Raw genomic sequence first — 20,918 nt, 5'->3', positions numbered from 1 at the left:
CACCAGGCATCAGGTCATTTGGCTCGACAGCGGGCACCGCGTCATCTGGCAAGGCAGTGGGCACCGGGTCACCAGGCATTGGATCGTCTGGCTCGACAGCGGGCATCGGGTCACCAGGTATGACAGCGGGCACTGGGTCACCAGGCATCAGATCATTTGGCTTGCCAGCGGGCACCGCGTCATCTGGCAAGGCAGTGGGCACCTGGTCACCAGGTATGACAGCGGGCTCTGAGTCAATTGGCACGACAGCGGGCACTGGATCAGGTACCGGATCATCTGGATCAACAGCGGGCATCGAGTCAACTGGCCTAATAGGATCGTCGGGCTGGATCAGTTCATCATGCTGAGTAGCGGCATCAGGCTGAATGCAGGCATCAGGCTGAATGCAGGCATCAGGCTGAATGCAGGCATCAGGCTGAATGCAGGCATCAGGCTGAGGAGAGGCTTCAGGCTGAGGAGAGGCATCCGGCTGAAGAGAGGCATCCGGCTGAAGAGAGGCATCCGGCTGAAGAGAGGCATCCGGCTGAAGAGAGGCATCCGGCTGAAGAGAGGCATCCGGCTGAAGAGAGGCATCCGGCTGAAGAGAGGCATCAGGCCGAGTAGAGGCTTCAGGCTGAGTAGAGGCTTTAGGCTGAGTAGAGGCTTCAGGCCGAGTCACGGAAGGCAGGCTCACCGGTTTGGATACTGGCAGGATGGTATTGGTTGGAAAGAATTTTCGCTTTTTTCTGGTTTTAACTACTGGAGCACTGCAAGTAAACGCAGGTCTGCAAACGAATGGAGCACCTGGAGACAGAGAAAAACTGGAGGATGGAACAGGAGAGGGAGCAGTTGCTACAGAGGGCTCTTTTACAGGGTTAAAGGCAGGATAGGTGCAGCGAGTGGGAACAGGGGACTGACATGCGGTAGATAGCAGGGCAGGAGGAGCTGGTGGGAATACAGGAGTAGAGTTAGAAGCAGGACTGGGTCTTTGTAAGCTGACTGAGGCTGGGTGCAACAAGTCTGTCCATGTCTGCAGTAGGGGTTGAACAAAGCTGAGCTTACACAAAGCCTGTCTGGTCAATGACTGCACTGCGTTGATACAATCTCTTAGTGTCTGTGGTGAACATGTGGAGTAACGCTCCAAAAGGTAACCCACATCATCCTCTAATAACCACACCAGGGACTCTACCTGGTCTGCACTAAATGGTGGCAAAAATTCATCCCTGCATTCGGGGGAACCAGATGAAACCAACTCTGCACAAACCTCAATCAATGGCTGCACCTCAGAGAACACTGTGCCCTGATCTACTAGAACATGAGCGAGCCGTATACATTCTAGCAATTCATCCCGGGTATACTCCTTCAGAGTTTGATAAGCATACTCCCTGTCATCAAACACTAGCAGATATAAATACTCAACCTCATCAAGATCCATCCTTCCCATCAACAAGCCAAGATGGCTTCCCTGTGCAGCCACTTCTGGTCAGGATTGGCCTTGGTGTAATGTCAGGGCTCCCAGGTATGACCAGAGATGTGTGACTGATGCAGGGAAACGCAGACTTCAGAAATGTGATAAACAATATAATTTATTAACACTAACCATACAAACATAAACGCAGTGCAATACTAAACATAATACAGTGCAAACAAACCCAACCAACCACCCACAGATAACAGTACATACAAGCAAGCGTCGTCAGGCAGGCCGGGTCAATATCAATTGGGCAGGTAGGTACGGGGGGAGCAAGCAGAGAATGGTCGGGGTCACAGGCCAGGTTCAGCAGGTAGCAAGCAGCGAGGTACAGAGGGTCAGACAGAGGGGTGGTCAGGGTCACAAGCCAGGATCAGAGCAGGAGAAGTCAGCAGCAGTTCAGATCAGGGTCAGCAAAGGAACAGAAACGGGATGCAGGACAGATACAGGGCCCAGGACAAACACAACACCAAGGCAGAGTCTGCAAGTCTGGCCATCCCTTAAATACCCCAGTATCATCAGTTCCAGGTGTTAGCTGGCTGAAAGGTTGAGTCTCTGATTGCTGGGAGCACCCGCTGGCCAGCCCTGGTACTGCAGATCAAAAAGGCAGGTGAGTCCCACCATTGCTGGCCAGTCCATTCCTAACAGTTACATTCAGTGTTGAAATAATAGCCGTTCCATTTAACACATCTCCCTGTCTCCTAGCTAGTGGGTTACCTTTGTTATCCAGATCTTTATAACAAAGTGAATTCTAATGATGTATAAGCACACACAAATAGGGGCTGTAATGAAGTTTGATAAAATTTGAGCATGTCTATGGTGCCTGACCACCATTAGGGGTCGCTGCTGCTGGATCCTCGAAGGTTAAGCCAATTCACATCACCAGGTCGTTTTGGGGCTATAGCCTAATATGTATAATGTCTCCTTAGTATTTCCTTTAATCTAGCATGAGCCACACACTTATAATGGTTGTGTAGCCAGGCAGCTGATCCTTTCACCACCCCCCAGCTCATCTGCCTGCCCTCTCAGCTAGCTGTACTGTGACAAGGGAGAGGTACTGTGTGTGGGCTCTCTTCCCTTTCTCTCCTAGCAACATCAATGGACCATTCAGCAGTAAGGAGGAGAGAATCAGACGCTTCTTGAAAAAGGATTCTCCTCAAAGTGTGACAGGAGAGTGATGTGACAGGAGTGTGACAGGATCGTGTCAAGGAATCTCCACCTAAAAGAGAGAGAGCCTGGTCAGCGAAGCCCACAGCCCTGTGAGGGTACAGAGCGTGACCCGAGTACTGAGGTACAAAGCTACTTACCATAGTAGTCACAGGCAACCCAGAGTGAGTGGATTCCCCTTTGGAGAGACCACTGCCGCTATGTCGCTGAGTCTGGTGAGAGGGTCTTGTAGCCGCTACTTGTTATCACTGTTAGTAACTGAGCCATTAGGAACTACCTACCAGCTACCCCACAGCCCTAATACTGACTGCAGGCCTTATTGACAATCTTAACTCACCAACGGGCTCGAACATTTAGCTGAAGAGTCAGGACTAAAGAATTCCTCTAACAGTTGCTGCCCTGACGCCTTGTTTTTTTTTTTTATTAAAATGATACCTCTTAAGAGACACTGCATTCCAAGCCAATCTCTTAGATTGCATTCTAACCTAGTGTAGTGTTATAATTTATCCTCCTTTTACGTTTATTAATTTTGGTTATTGCTGATTTACCCTTTTTTTTAATCCTAGTCAGTGGTGTGAAACCTAATTTTTGCCAATTTGGCTTAGTTAATACTCTGTTTAGTAAGCTACAGTTCCTTGAAAAAGTATTCATACCCCTTGAAATTTCCCACATTTTGTCATGTTACAACCAAAAACGTGTATTTTATTGGGGTTTTATGTTCTAGACCAACACAAAGTGGCACATAATTGTGAAGTGGAAGGAAAATGATAAATGGTTTTCAACATTTTTTTCAAATAAATATCTGAAAAGTGTGGTGTGCATTTGTATTCAGCCCCCTTTACTCTGATGCCCCTAACTAAAATCTAGTGGAACATATTGCCTTCCAAAATCACCTAATTAGTAAATAGAATTCACCTGTGTGTAATTTAATCTCAGTATAAACACAGCTGTTCTGTGAAGCCCTCGGAGGTTTGTTAGAGAACATTATTGAACAAACAGCATCGTGAAGGCCAAGCAACACACCAGACAGATCAGGGATAAAATTGTGGAGAAGTTCAAAGCTTGGGATATTTTTTTATAACCTAACCCTGCTTTAAACATCTCATGGAGCACTGTTCAATTCATCATCCAAAAATGGAAAGAGTATGGCACAACTGCAAACCTACCAAGACATGGCCGTCCACCTAAACTGACAGGCCGGGCAAGAACAGCATTATTCAGAGAAGCAGCCAAGAAGCCCATGGTAACTCTGGAGGAGCTGCTGAGATCCACACCTCAGTTGGGAAAATATGTCCACTGGACAACTTTTAGTTGTGCACTCCACAAATCTGGCCTTTATGGAAGAGTGGCAAGAAGAAAGCCATTGTTGAAAGAAATCCATAAGAAGTCCCATTTGCGAGAAGCCATGTGGGGGATACGGCAAACGTGGCCTAAAAGCAAAACACTGTGTGGCGGAAAACTAACACTGCACATCACCCTGAACACACCATCCCCACCGTGAAACGTGGTGACAGCATCATGTTGTGGAGATGCTTTTCTTCAGCAGGGACAGCTGACAGGGAAGCTGGTCAGAGTTGATGGGAAGATGGATGGAGCCAAATACAGGGCAATTTTAGAAGAAAACCTATTAGAATCTGCAAAAGACTTGAGACTGTGGCGGAGGTTCACCTTCCAGCAAGACGACCCCAAACATACAGCCAGAGCTACAATGGAATGGTTTAGATCAAAGCATATTCATGTGTCAGAATGTCCCAGTCAAAGTCCAGACCTGAATCCAATTGAGGATCTGTGGCAAGACTTGAAAATTGCTGTTCACAGATGCTCTCCATCCAATCTGACAGAGCTTGAGCTATTTTGTAAAGAAGAATGGGCAAAAATGTCACTCTCTAGATGTGCAAAGCTGGTAGAGACATACCCAGACTTGCAGCTGGGAATGCAGCGAAAGATGGTTCTACAAAGTATTTATTCAGGGGTATGAATTCTTTTTCAAGGCACTGTATGTCATATTTCAGCTATGTACTCATTTACGTTCAATTTGACATTTATTCTAACCCGTATCAATAGATTAACAGCATTTACCACTAAACAGGTCAGGGATGTTCAATTCATATTGCCCGGTGCTGGGCCGGTAGTTTTTTTTTTTTTTTTTATCTATAGCCCTGCGTGCAAGCAGCAGGTCTCACCTGTCAGGTAGAAGCAATTGGGCGGCAGCACTGCCGCCCGATTGCTTCCACACAGCCCACTGTGGTGCCAGCCTCTGCCCACCCACTATGTCTCCTGGGCTCCGCTTGCCCATCTGCGGGCCTGGGACTAGTTCAGTGGGTGCGGGTGAGTATAGGGCAGGGAGGAGAGCGGACACATCCGCTCCCCTCCCTTTCTTATCCTGACCCGGAAGTGATGTGACGGCGATCGAGGCCAGGAAAGAATGTAATGCAGTGCAATGTGCACAGCACTACATCCAGTGGAGCACAGGGGAGACATGCAGGGTCTTTTAGACCCTGGATGGCTCAAAATAGAGAACCTGTCACCAAAAAATCATCATATAGGGGACTTTTTGTCCCCTATGTGATGGAAAAACAAAAAAAGTTAAGTGAAAAAAAAACTTTTTTTTTTTTTTTTAAATTAAAGTTACCCAAGCATATAACCCCCCCTCAAATTTTTTAAGGCCCCCCACCCCCACATATGTACACATGTACAAACGTAAAAGCACGCACTGGGGTGCCTACGCATAAAAACGATGATTGCGATACACGTTACATATTGCCATGCACGCCAGAATGACAGCAATAATTCTAGCACTAGACTTCCTCCGTAACGCTAAACTGATGACCTATAAGGGGCTTTAAGTCTATAGAAAATATAGGGTACTAAAGTTTGTTGCCATTTCATGAGCGCACGCAAATTTAAGGTTTGCCATGTTGGATATCTATTTACTCGATGCAACCTTGTCTTTTATATTTTACAAAAACATTTGTGATAATATCGTGTGACATAAAAAATTGGAACTACCACTATTTTGTTCTCCAGGATCTCTGTTTTCAGAACATATATAATGTTTTGGAGTTTTGTGTAATCTTCAGGCCTTAAATGATTTTTAAACGTGTGCAAAACACACAAAAACGGATCTGGCAGCGAAAAGGGATAAAGGATAAGGCCGACACTCCTTTCCTGAGGAGCACCCAATCAGTGCTCATTACACTGAAAGGTCTCTCTCCTCCCTATCAGTCCCTGGGTGCAGTGCTGGAGACAAGCAGGGAGTTTGGTTAAAATGTATTTATTTTTATTAGGACAAGTAGATTGTCATGAGGAACAAGATTGGGGCCCCGATTTAGTCCCTGGACAAGTCGTTTTTTCAAAAATTTCTACACCCCTGCAGGTGTGTGTCTATTTACAGGTAGTAACCCATAACCTGGTCAAAGGTATTTTACACTTGTGTACTTATCCATGCTTGCAGTGATTTTTAATCAACCAGGTGTGTCAGAGGGGCTGAGGTTGTTTTTAGAATCTGGGCACAAAACAGAGAACCCAAAGTTACCAAACGGTTCCTTCAGAGATGGCGCTACAGTTATTATATGTTTATTTGTTGTTGGTATTACATACCTACCTATTTTTTGAGAGGTCAGTCCCTGTGTGGACTGGGGCACTTAGTCTTTTGTTAAAAAAGTACTGTGTAAGGGTGGAATGTCTAAATTAGTGAAGCAGTTCGGTCCTCCAGGGTGTCATCCATTAAGAAGTTTGAATAAAGTAAAAAATTGGGACTTTAAATATACCACTGGTAGCCAACACACAAAATACCAAATATGTTATATGTAAAACACTATTTTTATTACAAAAAATGTATTAAAAAGTCAGACAATTGACCAGATCAACATTACATAAAAGTAATTCATCCTCTTTGCTGTCACATGTCCTGTAGTATATAAAACAAGTATAAAAAAAAAATTATATATATAAAATATTTTTTTTTTTATCTCTTACCTCTCAAAGATATATAGTGGAATCAAATATGTAGCAGCAAATAGGGTGAGGCTGTCTATAGATGCGACTGCTGGCCGATGGGAAGGTTCCCCAAACACATACAGCCCGAAATGGGCTCCTACAGTGAATATGATCAATTTTATAAATTAAAATGAGCCTACTAGGTTGTAAACGATAGGAGGTAAGGAAGGCAGAAAGTAAAGACTAGTCTTACCCTATGGGTTGTTATACTACAGCTCAGTCAAAGCTTCTCAGTACTGATACTGTACAGCTTTGACTATATTATTAGAACCTGTTTTTATTTTATCTTGTGCAATCTCCTGTCCAAAAACAGCTATTATTGGTCCTGAAGAAGCAGATGAACCCGCAAAATGTGTAGACCTATTACAGGATATGCAACAGCAAAGAGAATGACTTACCTTTATTATAATCTTGATCTGGTTAATTGTCTGGCTTTTTGATTGTTTCTTTGTAAAAAAAAAAAAAGATTTTACATATAACATATTTGGTGTTTGTGTGTTGGCTACCAGTGGTATATTTAAAGTCCCAATTGTGTACTTTATTCAAGCTACTTGGCCTTTGTCTGCTTTCTGTGAAAACTAAATAAAATAGTTTTTAAAAAAATGATAATGAAGAGCTGAGTGAGTCTGATTGAGAGGGAAACAGAATAATATAAACTGTATGAACATTCTAGAATTCAGTACAATACCGGTGTTTTATGGTTAGCGTTACCAGTTTACTGATTGTGATGTCTGGTCTACTTTTTTGCCATTAAGATATTCCTGAAAATCGACCCATCGCCCTTTCAAATGGCTTGTGACATCAGCAAAGTATCTCTGGAGATTAAAATTAAGAGCCCATAAGTAGCTATCTCTCTTGTTACTATTGCTAGACAGTGTGATTAATGCTGTGTCTATGGCTGTTTTGTGACCTTACATTATAGCCACATTTGATCTTAAAAGCCAAGAAATCTCCAGCTTCTTAAAACTGCTGTATTAACAATCAGGTGAGATTGCCCGATTTTCACTGACCACGATGATTGCCATAAGGCTAGGTCCACATACTGTATGTGCGGCTGCAGGACCCGCACAAAAAAACCTGCAGCTGCACAGAGCAATGTGGGATCCGCACTTTGCTCGCACTGGAAATCGCAACCGTACTGGGAACCTTGGTTCCTGTGCGGGCTGCGGTTTCCAAAGCAGTGCAGGGACTTCTTCCCTGCGTGTCCCAGGGCATAGGAGTTCATTCACATGAATGGGCTCTCGTACCTGCGCAAAACACGGCCCGCACGTCTACAGATATGTGTACCGGGGTTAAGGAGGAAAATCTATTGCAAACCATAATGGTGCGAGGCTCCTGTTCTGTGATTTATAGATTGTACCAGTGAAGAGACTGACAAAGTCAGACAACTGCTTAAAATCAAGATATTGTGAATAAAGCAGTAATGAAGAAGCAAAAGACTGCTACGCCCACAACGAGATTGGGCTAAGTAGTGAAATAAAAACAGAATTCAGGAAAAATGGTACAAACCCTGTAGAGAAATAACATAGGAGTAGCAACGAAGCCAGCCTTTCTATATATCACAACTACTGCAAGCTACAAAGGAATAGGTTGTCTAGCATTGCATAATCTTTCTTCTATAATAGAACTATATGGAGTCATTTAAAATCAGAGGCTTCTTAAGAATCTGTAGACTCAAAAAAGTCAACACATTATTAAGTGGACTTGAAGAATGTTTTGTTTTTTTTTACTAATATTAGCACCGTTCATTTAAATTTTTTATTTTATTTATAAATTGTATTTTTAGGTCAGATTTTGAAGCAAAGCAATTTTTTTTGCTGTGAAGTTAAGTTGTGTTGATTAATTCAGTCAAGAGGTTTAGGAAACACAAAAAAGAGTGAGAGCATCTGAATTGGCTTTTATTATCTTTCATGGCATTTGAGCAAAGCGGGAAATCCACTTTTGCCATATGATATTTGGGTTTTACACCGACTTTTAATTTTCATTTTGTCTTTAAGTCGCCATAAAGCCCCTTTTTGTTTTTAAAAGCCTCAGACATTACTTAAAGCAAATTTAAATAAGGTTTTGGTTAAAAAATGGTTTTTTTTTAAATTAGGACAAGTAAATTGTCTCCTTTTGGAATGGGAGCATTATTCATGCTCAAGGTTGAAATAGAGGATTTTGGCTGTGCAAAAGCCTTACTGTACATTATACATTCCTTACAATTCAAGCAAGTTCTCATGAGTATCTGGTACTTTTTAAAGGGGATAGGATAATTGTGTCCTTAACACCACTTGATGAGAAAATGAGATCTGGTTAGGCAATTAAAGCTGGGAGCAGATGCATGTAGCATAGACTATAAGGGAATCAGGTAGTCCATTTCATGACATCTTTGACAGTCTAGTCTGGAAATCTTGACAGCATGTATTAGAATTTCATTGGCAGAATATGGAACAAATGATGTTGACATTCTGGAGAAAAATAAGTGGATGCAATTTGATATTGTGAAGTAAAGAATGAGTCATGTTATTTCTAGACCATTCTCTCATCAAAAAACCATGTTTGATGACATGTGTGTAATGCAGAAATGTGCTAGTACATTGTACGTGGAATAAAAGAGGCTTTTTTTATCTGATAAATCGGTCTTAAAGTATACCCTTTACAAATCCTGGCAGTTTATACTGAGTGTACATTTCAAAAATGCTTTTAAACCTTCTCCGGGCAAATATCAACCTCTTTACCACCCATTCACAAACTTTTTTTTTTTTTTCTTTAAACTCCCCACCATTCCTGTACCTTGCCAATGTCTGTGATGACGGGCCCCATTGTTGTGACATCATAATGCTTCAGACTGGTGGATTATGTTAGGGCCCTGCTGAAGGCAGAGGATTGAAAACTACATGTAAAAATGATAAATAGATCCTGCTAGAAAGGGAGCTGGCAGATATTCTAATCCCTGTTGCTCTTGGGGAGACACCTCCCCAATAATAGCCAGCATAACGCATACTGTATACTCTAACCAAACTGGGAACCCTAAACAAAAATACAAATCTTTTAAAGGTGAATTGCAATAAGACATTTTTAACTAGCATAGGAATAGAGTAAAAAAAAATTGTAAAGTGAACCATATACGGCCCACCTGAATGGAGAAACAGACAGGCAAAGGGGATTTGCTTGATGGTGCATTTTCACAGCACTGAATCTTCTCATAGAGGTAAGCACTACCATACCTTTTTTCTTTTTTTTTTTTTTTTTCTTACCCTGCTACGGTCAATAGCTAACAGTCTAGTACTTGGGTCCTCCACTGCAAATGCATTATGCACATAGAGATAATATAAAAGAGAGAGCTTCAAGGAACAATGTTCCACATTCTTTTAGCAAATCTTTGTATAGTTTGAAAACTATTTGCTGTACAAAGCTTGCGTGCAGCAAAAATATGCACAATTTTACAGTTTACCTTTTGTATATCACGGTACCAGCTGTCAGCCTAATAAGCTATCTGAGGAAATCCACTTATTTTGTGCTGTCTAAACATCACCTGCCTCCGCTCCTTTAGGGTATTCGTGACATGTCTGAAAAGTTCATTGCCTAGAAAAACATACACTGGGGTTAATAGACTGTAAAAGCAAATATAGAAGCGTTTTTATTTATAATAGTAGCTGGTTGACTTTTAAACATTGAGAGTTGAGTGTAACCTCTATATTATGTGACGTGTGTATTTGAATGTACAGCATGTGTGTGTATATGTATGTGTATATATTTATGTACAGAACACAAGCGATGAACAATATACATATCTACCCTGTTAGGATTACATTTTTTTTAAGAGTTAACGGGGTTAATAGACCTCTGGCAGGAGGGGTCAAATTTGGGAAACTACTCAGAGCACATGATGGAGCAGTAGAAGTTTGACATACAGTAGGTGTTTGTGAGAAGCTGTGAGAGCTGTTGTATTTCTGGACCTTGCTGGAGACCCTAAAAGCTTTGGGACTGTGACACCCCTCTTGTGGGTACAGGTTTGTTACTGTTTCCTTTTGCTGCTGAAAGTCTTGTTGAAGTGCCTTGGAAAATAAAGACTGTTTTGTGGATATATAAGGCTATGCTGGTGATCCAAGAACTTTAAAATAAATAAATATAGGGTCTGTAATCAATTGGAACTGTCATTGAGATAATACCTCAAATATTCTAGTGCACACTTTATGGCCAGACACTCCGTTTCCACTATAGAATAGTTCCTCTCTTCAAGGGTTACGCATCCAGCTGCGGCATGCTACTATATGTTCATCCTGGACTCCAGAGGCAAAGCTGCCATGCTGGGCTGCCTTAAAGAACTGAATGCTGGAAGGCTCCAAGATGCCTCCACAATGCTGGTTGACGCATGGACAGTCGTGCAGTAGATTCTACAAAAGATTACTACTGCAAAAATTGAAGCAAATGATGCTTTTTGAATGAATTTCCACTAAAGAAGGGCTGCTTCTGACAAACAGGGTGAGTGGGCTAGCTCCTTTTCCAATTGCAGATCCCTAGCAGGCATACTTTGTCTTGGCCTCTGAATTGGCATGTGATTACAAGCTGTTGAAGGCTAAAATATTGGCCAGGCTGGGGCCTCTTTCTATGAGGGAGAGTTTTGTCCATGCTGGTGCTTTGACAAGGCTAAACCTTTCCCCCAAGCAGCTGTATAGCCTGATGCGCCTGCTCCAAAACTGGCTGCAACCTGAGGTGCTGACCACCAATAAGATTGTGGAATGAGTTACTCTAGAACATTTTGTGTGGTTTTTCCAAGGAACTGTACCGTTCGGTGGCCCAGGATAAATCCCAACCCCTGGATGAAATAGCTGCTGCGGTGAAATTATACAAGTGTACAGAGATTCTTAAGGGCACCTAATGACAAGAGAACTGCTCTGGAGCAAGGAGATGTACTCTGGTGTCAAGGTGTCAGCGGACAACCCCATTGTGTCTGCCTGGGTGCATAATAGTCCCATTAAAAGAACCCCAGCATCTAACCCTCCTGAGAATTGGAAGGTTGAGGGAGAACCCTGCAATAGTTTTTGTTGGAACTATTGCCATCTGGTTCATCTGGTGGCCCAGTGTCCAAAGCAGAACAAGCTATCCCATGGCCCTGTCCGTCCCATTGGGAACCAAATCAAAAAGACCAGTGTGATGCCAGGCTTGGAACATGATCCATTGATCGAATGAGACTGCCCCATATTCTTGAACTTGTATGAACAAACGTCGAAGGGTTCACAAGCCTCCCCTAGGGAGAAACCCTCTGCTGAGATAACTAATACCACATTTCAGCTTTAAAACAAGGTTGTTGTGTGTCAGGAGAAATGTGAACCTACAGAGACTGGCCTGGGTTCCCTGTAGATAGTTGCAGATTAGAAGCAGAGACCCTCCTTATCTGAGCGATACCTGCCTGATTTTGCGGTCTTCCATTAAAATCTTTTTAGGGTTCAGGTGAGGAACCCCAGTTTGATCCTTGCCAGGGACCAGGTTACAGTGTTACTGTACCCAAATGCATTTTTTTTAGACAGAGCTTTCTTTTGGTGCTCTTTAATCACCACTGGGTATTTTGGGGGGGGGGGGTTTCGGTGTATATATATATGAAAAAATACTGAAGATTTTGAAAATAAGCTTTTTCTTTGTTTCTGTTAAATTTTAAAAATAAATAGTCTTTCTTCATAAATTTAAGCCAAAATATATTCCGCTACATTCCTTTGATAAGAATAACCCAAATCAGGGTATATTATTTAGTCTGTGTGAAAGTTATAGAGTCTACAAACTATAACCACCAAATAACCCATTTTTGGAAAATAGACAGTCCAAGGTATTTAGTAAGAGACATGGTGCCTTTTGTGAAGTTGTACTCTTTTGTCACAATTTTTTGGGAAACTTAAGAAATTAAACAAAATTATTTTGTGATCATTGTTCTAAGCAATCATTTTTTGTGAATGGCATCCATTCATTGCCAGTGTGTACTATTGTGAAAGCTGTGATTGGCCACAGCTATCACATGGTATAGATGCACTGTGATTGGCCCTGTCTGTACCATGTGATCACTGTGACCAATTAAAGCGATCATCACAATAGTACACAATGAATGGCTATGAATGAAAGCCATTCATTGTGTACACATGTCATGCGATTGCTGTGCTTGGTAACAGCAGCTGGTATGGAGATCTGTCACCTGCTGTGTCCCTGATAGATGGCACCATAACACAGCCACGTGACTAGGAGGACATCATATGATTGTTCACCCAGCATAGGAAAATTCCCACTCATCTGTCATTTGTTTATAGTCGGGCAGGAAGTGGTTAAATACCATACAGAAGGCATCGCAGGTTTCTATAGGGTTCTTGCTCTTTGAGTTGGCTTTTGGGAGACACCCCCATGGACTGCTGGATTTGGTTAAAGAAATGTGGAAATAAGAGGCCATGCCCCATCAGAGTGCAGAGGAACACATTGCACAAATGCAGGACTGAATGGCAGATGTGGTGCCCATTGTCAGGGAGCTTTGTAAACTGTGCAAGAGCCTCAAATTTGGTTGTACAACCAGTCCGCCAAGGTCAGAGTTTCAAACTGGAGACCAGGTTCTTTTGTTTGTGCTAAATGTTGAGAGCAGATTCCTAGCAAAATGACAGGGACCCTTTGAGATAGTCAAAAGTGTAGGAAAGGTTCACTATATTGTTCACCAATCCCACAAATCTACAGTCAGGTACATAAATATTGGGACATGGACACAATTCTAACATTTTTGGCTCTATACACCACCACAATGGATTTGAAATGAAACGAACAAGATGTGCTTTAACTGCAGACTGTCAGCTTTAATTTGAGGGTATTTACATCCAAATCAGGTGCACGGTGTAGGAATTACAACAGTTTGCATATGTGCCTCCCACTTGTTAAGGGACCAAAAGTAATGGGACAATTGGCTTCTCAGCTGTTCCATGGCCAGGTGTGTGTTATTCCTTCATTATACCAATTACAATGAGCAGATAAAAGGTCCAGAGTTCATTTCAAGTGTGCTATTTGCATTTGAAATCTGTTGCTGTCGACTCTCAAGATGAGATCCAAAGAGCTGTCACTATCGGTGAAGCAAGCCATCATTAGGCTGAAAAAACAAAACAAACCCATCAGAGAGATAGCAAAAACATTAGGCGTGGCCAAAACAACTGTTTGGAACATTCTTAAAAAGAAGGAACGCACCGGTGAGCTCAGCAACACCAAAAGACCCGGAAGACCACGGAAAACAACTGTGGTGGAAGACCGAAGAATTTTTTCCCTGGTGAAGAAAACACCCTTCACAACAGTTGGCCAGATCAAGAACACTCTCCAGGAGGTAGGTGTATGTGTGTCAAAGTCAACAATCAAGAGAAGACTTCACCAGAGTGATGACAGAGGGTTCACCACAAGATGTAAACCATTGGTGAGCCTCAAAAACAGGAAGGCCAGATTAGAGTTTGTCAAACGACATCTAAAAAAGCCTTCACAGTTCTGGAACAACATCCTATGGACAGATGAGACCAAGATCAACTTGTACCAGAGTGATGGGAAGAGAAGAGTATGGAGAAGGAAAGGAACTGCTCATGATCCTAAGCATACCACCTCATCAGTGGAGCATGGTGGTGGTAGTGTCATAGCGTGGGCATGTATGGCTGCCAATGGAACTGGTTCTCTTGTATTTATTGATGATGTGACTGCTGACAGAAGCAGCAGGATGAATTGTGAAGTGTTTCGGGAATATTATCTGCTCATATCCGGCCAAATGCTTCACAACTCATTGGACGCCGCTTCACAGTGCAGATTGACAATGACCCAAAGCAGACTGCAAAAGCAACCAAAGAGTTTTTTAAGAGAAAGAAGTGGAATGTTCTGCAATGGCCAAGTCCATCACCTGACCTGAATCCGATTTGAGCATGCATTTCACTTGCTGAAGACAAAACTGAAGGGAAAATGCCCCAAGAACAAGCAGGAACTGAAGACAGTTGCAGTAGAGGCCTGGCAGAGCATCACCAGGGATGAAACCCAGCGTCTGGTGATGTCTATGCGTTCCACACTTCAGGCTGTAATTGACTGCAAAGGATTTGCAACCAAGTATTAAAAAGTGAAAGTTTGATTTATGATTATTATTCTGTCCCATTACTTTTGGTCCCCTAACAAGTGGGAGGCACATATGCAAACTGTTGTAATTCCTACACCGTTCACCTGATTTGGATGTAAATACCCTCAAATTAAAGCTGACAGTCTGCAGTTAAAGCACATCTTGTTCGTTTCATTTCAAATCCATTGTGGTGGTGTATAGAGCCAAAAATGTTAGAATTGTGTCCATGTCCCAATATTTATGGACCTGACTGTATGTTAACCTGATCAAAACCTAGGAGGAAAAAGATTCTTTAATAGTAAGTTTCGGGGGATCTCAACATCTAGATTACAAAGTAGGGATAGCAGAGACCCCCCCCCCCCCTGCTCACTGAGATATTTTCTCAAGCTTGTTAGGCCAAACTAATGTAATTGGGCATGAAATTCTTCCAGGTGGTAGCGTCCATGTAAATGTTAAACCCCACAGCATTCCCAAAGTCTACTTTGCGGAGCTTAAAAATATTTTGGACATTGGAGACCTCCAGCAGCTAGTAAAGGCTCAAGGTTTTTTACCTTTATGCATTCTGTTCATGTAGGAGAAAAAAACCTTCTTTGTGCAGCAGTCCACCCAGCCCCATCGAGATCCAATGATGTGCACGACAGCCTTGGCTGTCTCTGGTCTCTGCCTCCTCATTGACTGAGACAGCAAGCGGGAGCCAAAGGCTTCCGCTGCTGTCAATCACAGCCAGTCAGCCAATGAGGAGAGAGGGGGCAGGGTCAAGCCATGGCTCCGTATGTGAATGGACACACGGAGCAGCGGGTGCCCCCATAGCATGCTGTTTGCTATGGGGGCACCCAACAGAAAGGAGGAGCCAGGAGAGCCTGCCAGGCACCTGAGATGAGGAGGATCCAGGCTTTTCTGTGCAAAACCACTACACAGCAGGTTAGTCTTACAAGTTTGTTGTTTACAAAAAAAACAAAAACAAGTGAACCCTTAGTATCTCTTTAAAGTCTTAGTGCTCAAGCCAAATGGAACTTGGTGGTTTTTTTGAAAATTGAGCGAATTCTCCAAACTAGATAGTGTATTCAGTGTCCCCGGTAGACAAATTAATTGAAAAATTAGGCTCCCTCTATCAGGGAGATTTTCTGGCCTTTGGGGACATCAAGGATGCCTACTTGCTTGTCCTTATCTTCCCAGCACTTCAACACTACCTGTGTTTTACAGTGGGCACAGGACTTTACCAATTTGTGGCCTTTCCCTTTTGTTCTGTAGCTTGGCTCATCACCAAGGTGCTAGCCCTGTTTTTGCTTTGCTTCACTCTCAGGGCATTTCTATACAACCTTCTTCTAACAGATCAGTTGGGACAGTATCTATAAGCCAATGTCCAACGGACTGTTCAGACCCTGCAGAGTTTCAGGTGAATCCTAAATCTCCAGAAGTTAGTTCTGGAACTGTCTCATTGCTTGGGGTATCTAGACCTGGTCCTGGATAGGACCCTGTCCAAGGTCTTCTTGCACAGGAAAAACTCAGGACTCACTTCTCCCAGGTTTGGACTCTACAGACCAGGAGCCAACTAATCTCAGCTGTTGCATGAGGGTTTTAGTCTGAACTGTGGCCTCCTTCATAGCAGTTCCATATACCCATTTCACTCTGTTACAACTCAATGTTTGAGCAACGTTGGACAAGAAGGTCCAGTCTCTGGTTTGTTGCACATGCCTGAATCACAAAACCAGGCTCACCCTGGCCTGGGGGCACGAGTCAGGCACTGAAATTGATGAAATCCTTCCTCCCAGTGATCTGACAAGAGGACTTTGTCTCCAAAGGCAGCTCGCTTCTTGACCATTGTTCTGGAACTTAAATTGATTCACAGTACATCAGCCATCAGGGAGGAACCAGGAGTCTTGCAGCTCTAAAAGAAGCTAATAGGATTCTGGCTTGGGTGAAACTTCTCAACTCAGTCCTTTCAAACTCTCTCAGTCGTCAACATCTGGGTTGTGGACAATGGTCTCTTTACCTCTTTTGCAGGTGAGATATGCTGGTCACAGACTTGGCTTTTAGGTTCATCAATAAATTGAGCAGGCTTATCTCTAGGTGCAGGGATCCTCTGGCCTTTACAGTGGATGATCTAATGATTCAGTGGGATCAGTTCAACCTAATCTATGCCTTTCCTTCTCTGAAACTCTTTCTTCACCTTCTCAACAGGATTGAAATGAAGGGCATAAGGCAAATCTCATTGCACTGACCTGGTCCAGGTGGATATGGTCCTTGGACCTCGTCAGACTTATGGCAGATTCTCTGTAGGATGTACCAGACTGTCCAGATTTTCTGTCCCAAGGACCTGTTTACTACTCTCTCAAGGTCTCTGGATTTAACAGGCTTGCTTTTGAAGCCCAGATCTTGAAGGATAGGGGCCTGTCCGATTTTGGTTATTCCTTCTCTTTTAAAAGGCTAGTAAATCAAGTTCTTGCAAAAAATAATAACATTGCACCTGGAAGGCATATTTCTCATGGTGCAAAGAAAGGAAATTATATCATACAAAATCGGACAAATACAGTATTTTCTTCAGTCTGGATTGTATTATCATTCGGTCTTGAGTAACTTCAGGGGTCTAATATTGGCCCTTGTGGTTCTTTTTCAAAGACAGCTCCTCTCTTACTCCTTGGTGAAAGCCTACGCACAGTGTCACTTACGTTATTCCCCTGTACATCCCCTTGTGAACTGTGGTATCGTAACCTGGTTCTGTCAGTTCTTTGGAGACTGCACTTTCCTCTGTCTGTCCTTACTTACAAGGCTGCCTTCTTCTTTGGCATCATGTCTAAAGGCAAGTTTCCCTCCATTGTCTGAAAGTGGTGCATTCTGTTCATGGCTATCTTTCAGCTCCAGCAGTCTGACTTTGTTTGTCACTCCTGAAAGTCCCCATAGGAGACAACCTGCTTCTTGTTCCACTATCTCTTGTCGATTTAACAAATCATCATTCCAGTCTATAGACTTAAAGTAGTTTTAAAGACTTGGATAAAAAAAAAAAAAATAACAAACAAATCATACTTACTGTGATGATCGCGGCGTCAGACCCCCAGCCCTTCTCACCACACCAACTTGTGACCGAAGGACTAGCCAATCCAAAAATGCTCTGTCAGGTGTGTAACAATGCTACGCTCAGCTGCTCAGGGTGAAAGATATCAGACAACTTGCATTAAACTGAGCTAACCGAATATATGCTTGGTTTTTATGTAATTATTTCCCAGCTCCAGATATAAAATTTAATGGAAAAGTGGGTTTTTAAATGTGAGTCTGTTTTACAGCTAGCTGGGAATGTCTTTGAAGCCCAGTGAAGGACTGGTTTATGGTTTTACGATATCTCAGATTGAGAAGCTTACAGACACCCGGGCACCAGCTAGTTTGGGATTTATAACCACGAAACTGTCCCGCTGTGCCTGATCGCCTGTGCACTTCTGAACCCTAGAGCACAGGGACCATGTGTCACTCAATAGAGAGGGAGGGGGGATTGGAGGAGGGAGACAAATACAAGATGGAGGATCCTTAGCAAGATGGATGACCGTGTCCATCTCTGTGTGCACAATTGCTACACTTACCTGCTGTGTGCAGTAGTTTTGCATAGAGCAGCCCGGATCCTCCTCTTCTCGGGTCTCCTGACGGTACTTCTGGCCCCTCCCTCCTGTTGTGTGCCCCCACAACAAGAAGCTTGCTATAGTTGCTATGGGAACGCCCGCTGCTCCGTGTGTCCATTCACACATGGAGCCGCGGCTTCTCATTGGCTTACTGGCTGTTATTGACAGCAGTGGGAGCCAATGGCTCCCACTTCTGTCTCAGCCAATGAGGAGGGGGAGTCTCTCCAGTTCACATCGCTGGATCGAGAGGGGGCTTAGGTGAGTATTACGGGACGCTGGGGGGGATCCTGCACAGAGAAGTTTTTTTACCTTCATGCATAGAATGCTTGAAGGTAAAAAACCTTGAGCCTTTAAAACCACTTTAGGTACAAGGTTCCACCTTTCCTTTTCAAGCACACTAGGTCATTAGTGCTTCATGGACTTTTCAGCATCAGGTATCTGTTTCTCAGATTTGCGAGGCTGCCACCTGGCCTTCAGTCCAAATGTTTAATAAGTTTTAGCAGGTGGAGGTTCAGACCTCTTGATGCTGGTGGCTTCGTTCATAAGTTTCTTCAGGCAGCTCTGATGATTCCTCTCTATTAATCTATGTTTTTTGTGGGCCTGCTAGCATTTTGTTATTGTGTTCCCTACCCCTACATTGGACTTCTTCTGGATGTTCCAATGTACATTGATTACTACATCCTGTGTCCCTTAATGTATCATTCTGAAAACAGGACTTTTGACTTGTCTTAAAACCCTTTTCATTAAGGAAGTACATTAAGGGATGCAATTCCCTCTCCTCTGTTTTTGTGGTCCACTCTTAGGCCTGCCATAGACAGTTCGAATCTTGTCCAGTTAAGATTCGAACCATGTATGGGCAGGCTGAATGTACGTAAGTTGATCAATCGATCAACTTGGGTACAACCAGCCTGCCAAATTTTACATGCGATTATTGCTAGCGGCTATTATAGCCGCTAGCAATGATCACTGTGTTCTCCAGGCAGGGGCGGCTTCCCCCCAGCCCTCCACCGAGAGAGCACAATGTCTCCTTGAGAGGAATTCCTCTGTCAACGCTGTCTGTGGTTGCAGGAAAGAAATTTGTTCCATCTATGACCTGCCATACTACTACTTTGCTACATAACTGAAACATGATGAAGTGTTAGGGACTATACTGGGCTGTCCTTACAGCTTTGTTTTCACAATGCAAGTATTTACATCTCTTATTCTGTTTCAAACAATGCACTTTCTATATGGATGATATCTTAACAGGGATATTGATTGATTGCAGTAATGTAGACATCTTCCCCATGTGGCTATTCTACATACTTCAGCATTTAATAAAGATAAACAAGCGACATGTTCTGTATGAATGCAAAAGTAACATTAAATGTGACATTAAAGCAGGTCTTGCATCAAAATACAGCAACATTTGTTAGATCACTGCCTCGCATGAAAAAGTACTGCATTACACATTAAATGAAAAACACTCCTAAGGAGAAAAATAACGTCAGGGAAGTCAAGGTATAAAGTAAGTATATTTCTTGTTTGTCCTTGGGTGTATTTTTATTTAACTTGTAATACATGTTTTCAAATGGACAGCAAAGGTAAATCACAATCAGAAATCATCTTAAAAGCATATGACTATAATAAATGTGAATTAATCTGGACCATATCCCATTATTCTTTGCCATACTTGAATAAGTAATCCTGTTTACCTAGGGGTCTACATATACAATAATAGAGGTATATTGTCTTCAAATTATTACCCTTTAGTTCTAACAATCATCTAATAGCAGCTGTCATTCTCGTTTAAATTAGAATATTTCTATAAATATCTTATTGGTTGCTATAAGCAATGATCGTTCATCTCTTTTATGCCAGCTTTCGAATAACTGCATGACAGTTTAAGATATGTATTTTAATTTCGAGTTGGAGATTTTGAAATCTGGGATCCCAAATGTGTCTGTATGGTTTTAGTAGAGCTATGAAGAAGAAATAGTTTGATGTGCAAATGGAAAATATGTGCATTTTACTTATATGTTATGACAAAATTGAGCCTCTTCAGTTTCACATCTGTCAAGAGCCTCTTTACATAATTATCCTGTCTGCAGCACAGAACAATACAAAAGTGTCAATTCTTGCAAAGTGCCTGGAAAAAAAGCTTTGCCCCATTTTATGATGACAGACTACAAATCCACTGTGCTGGTGACCATATCTTACCTTGGTTAAGCATTATGATCTATCACCACCTCATCATGATTGTGTAAATATGACAGATCTTTTAGATTAGGTTGATTAGATAGGTGGTTTAATGATACCTATATTTGCTTGTGGATGCTCAAGATAACTTTGCTCTGTTTTTCTCCCTAGGTTGCTTTGCATAAAATATCACCAGAGAAGATCTCCGAGATTCCTCTTTTGGCTGCCTGGTATGAACGGGTCCAGCAGGTGTCAGGTGTGCAGAGTGCAGCTACTATTTGTAGCATCACCTTCCTTCATTTTCCTGATATGAATAAGACCAGTGAACAGCATTTGCAAGAATCAGATACAAAGACAGAAGAAGGAAATTCCTCAGAAGACCAGTTTCTAGGAGGTCCCAGACCAACCATGACCAAACTAAAAGTAAATGTTT

At 42.6% G+C, this 20,918-nt stretch overlaps 1 protein-coding gene across 3 annotated transcripts in view; it reads left to right on the top strand.

The window, feature by feature from the left end:
* The window catches only part of GSTCD (glutathione S-transferase C-terminal domain containing), a 267,696-nt gene that overhangs the window by 95,499 nt on the left and 151,279 nt on the right, over positions 1-20,918 (top strand). For all 3 annotated transcript variants that reach the window (XR_016313184.1, XM_089680513.1, XM_089680512.1), the window contains exon 4: positions 20,657-20,908. Coding sequence is in view for 2 of the 3 variants with exons in the window: in XM_089680513.1 (XP_089536639.1) it covers positions 20,657-20,908 (252 nt within the window). In the remaining variant the exon portion in view is untranslated. The remainder of the gene's footprint in view (positions 1-20,656; positions 20,909-20,918) is intronic.

The sequence above is a fragment of the Staurois parvus genome, unplaced genomic scaffold (assembly GCF_062004578.1).
Source record: "Staurois parvus isolate SC_StPar_1 unplaced genomic scaffold, SC_StPar_1.0 ptg000244l, whole genome shotgun sequence".
NCBI classification, from domain to species: Eukaryota; Metazoa; Chordata; class Amphibia; order Anura; family Ranidae; genus Staurois; species Staurois parvus.
Note: the sequence above shows the minus strand (reverse complement) of the source record. Positions and strands in the feature narration are given on the sequence as shown.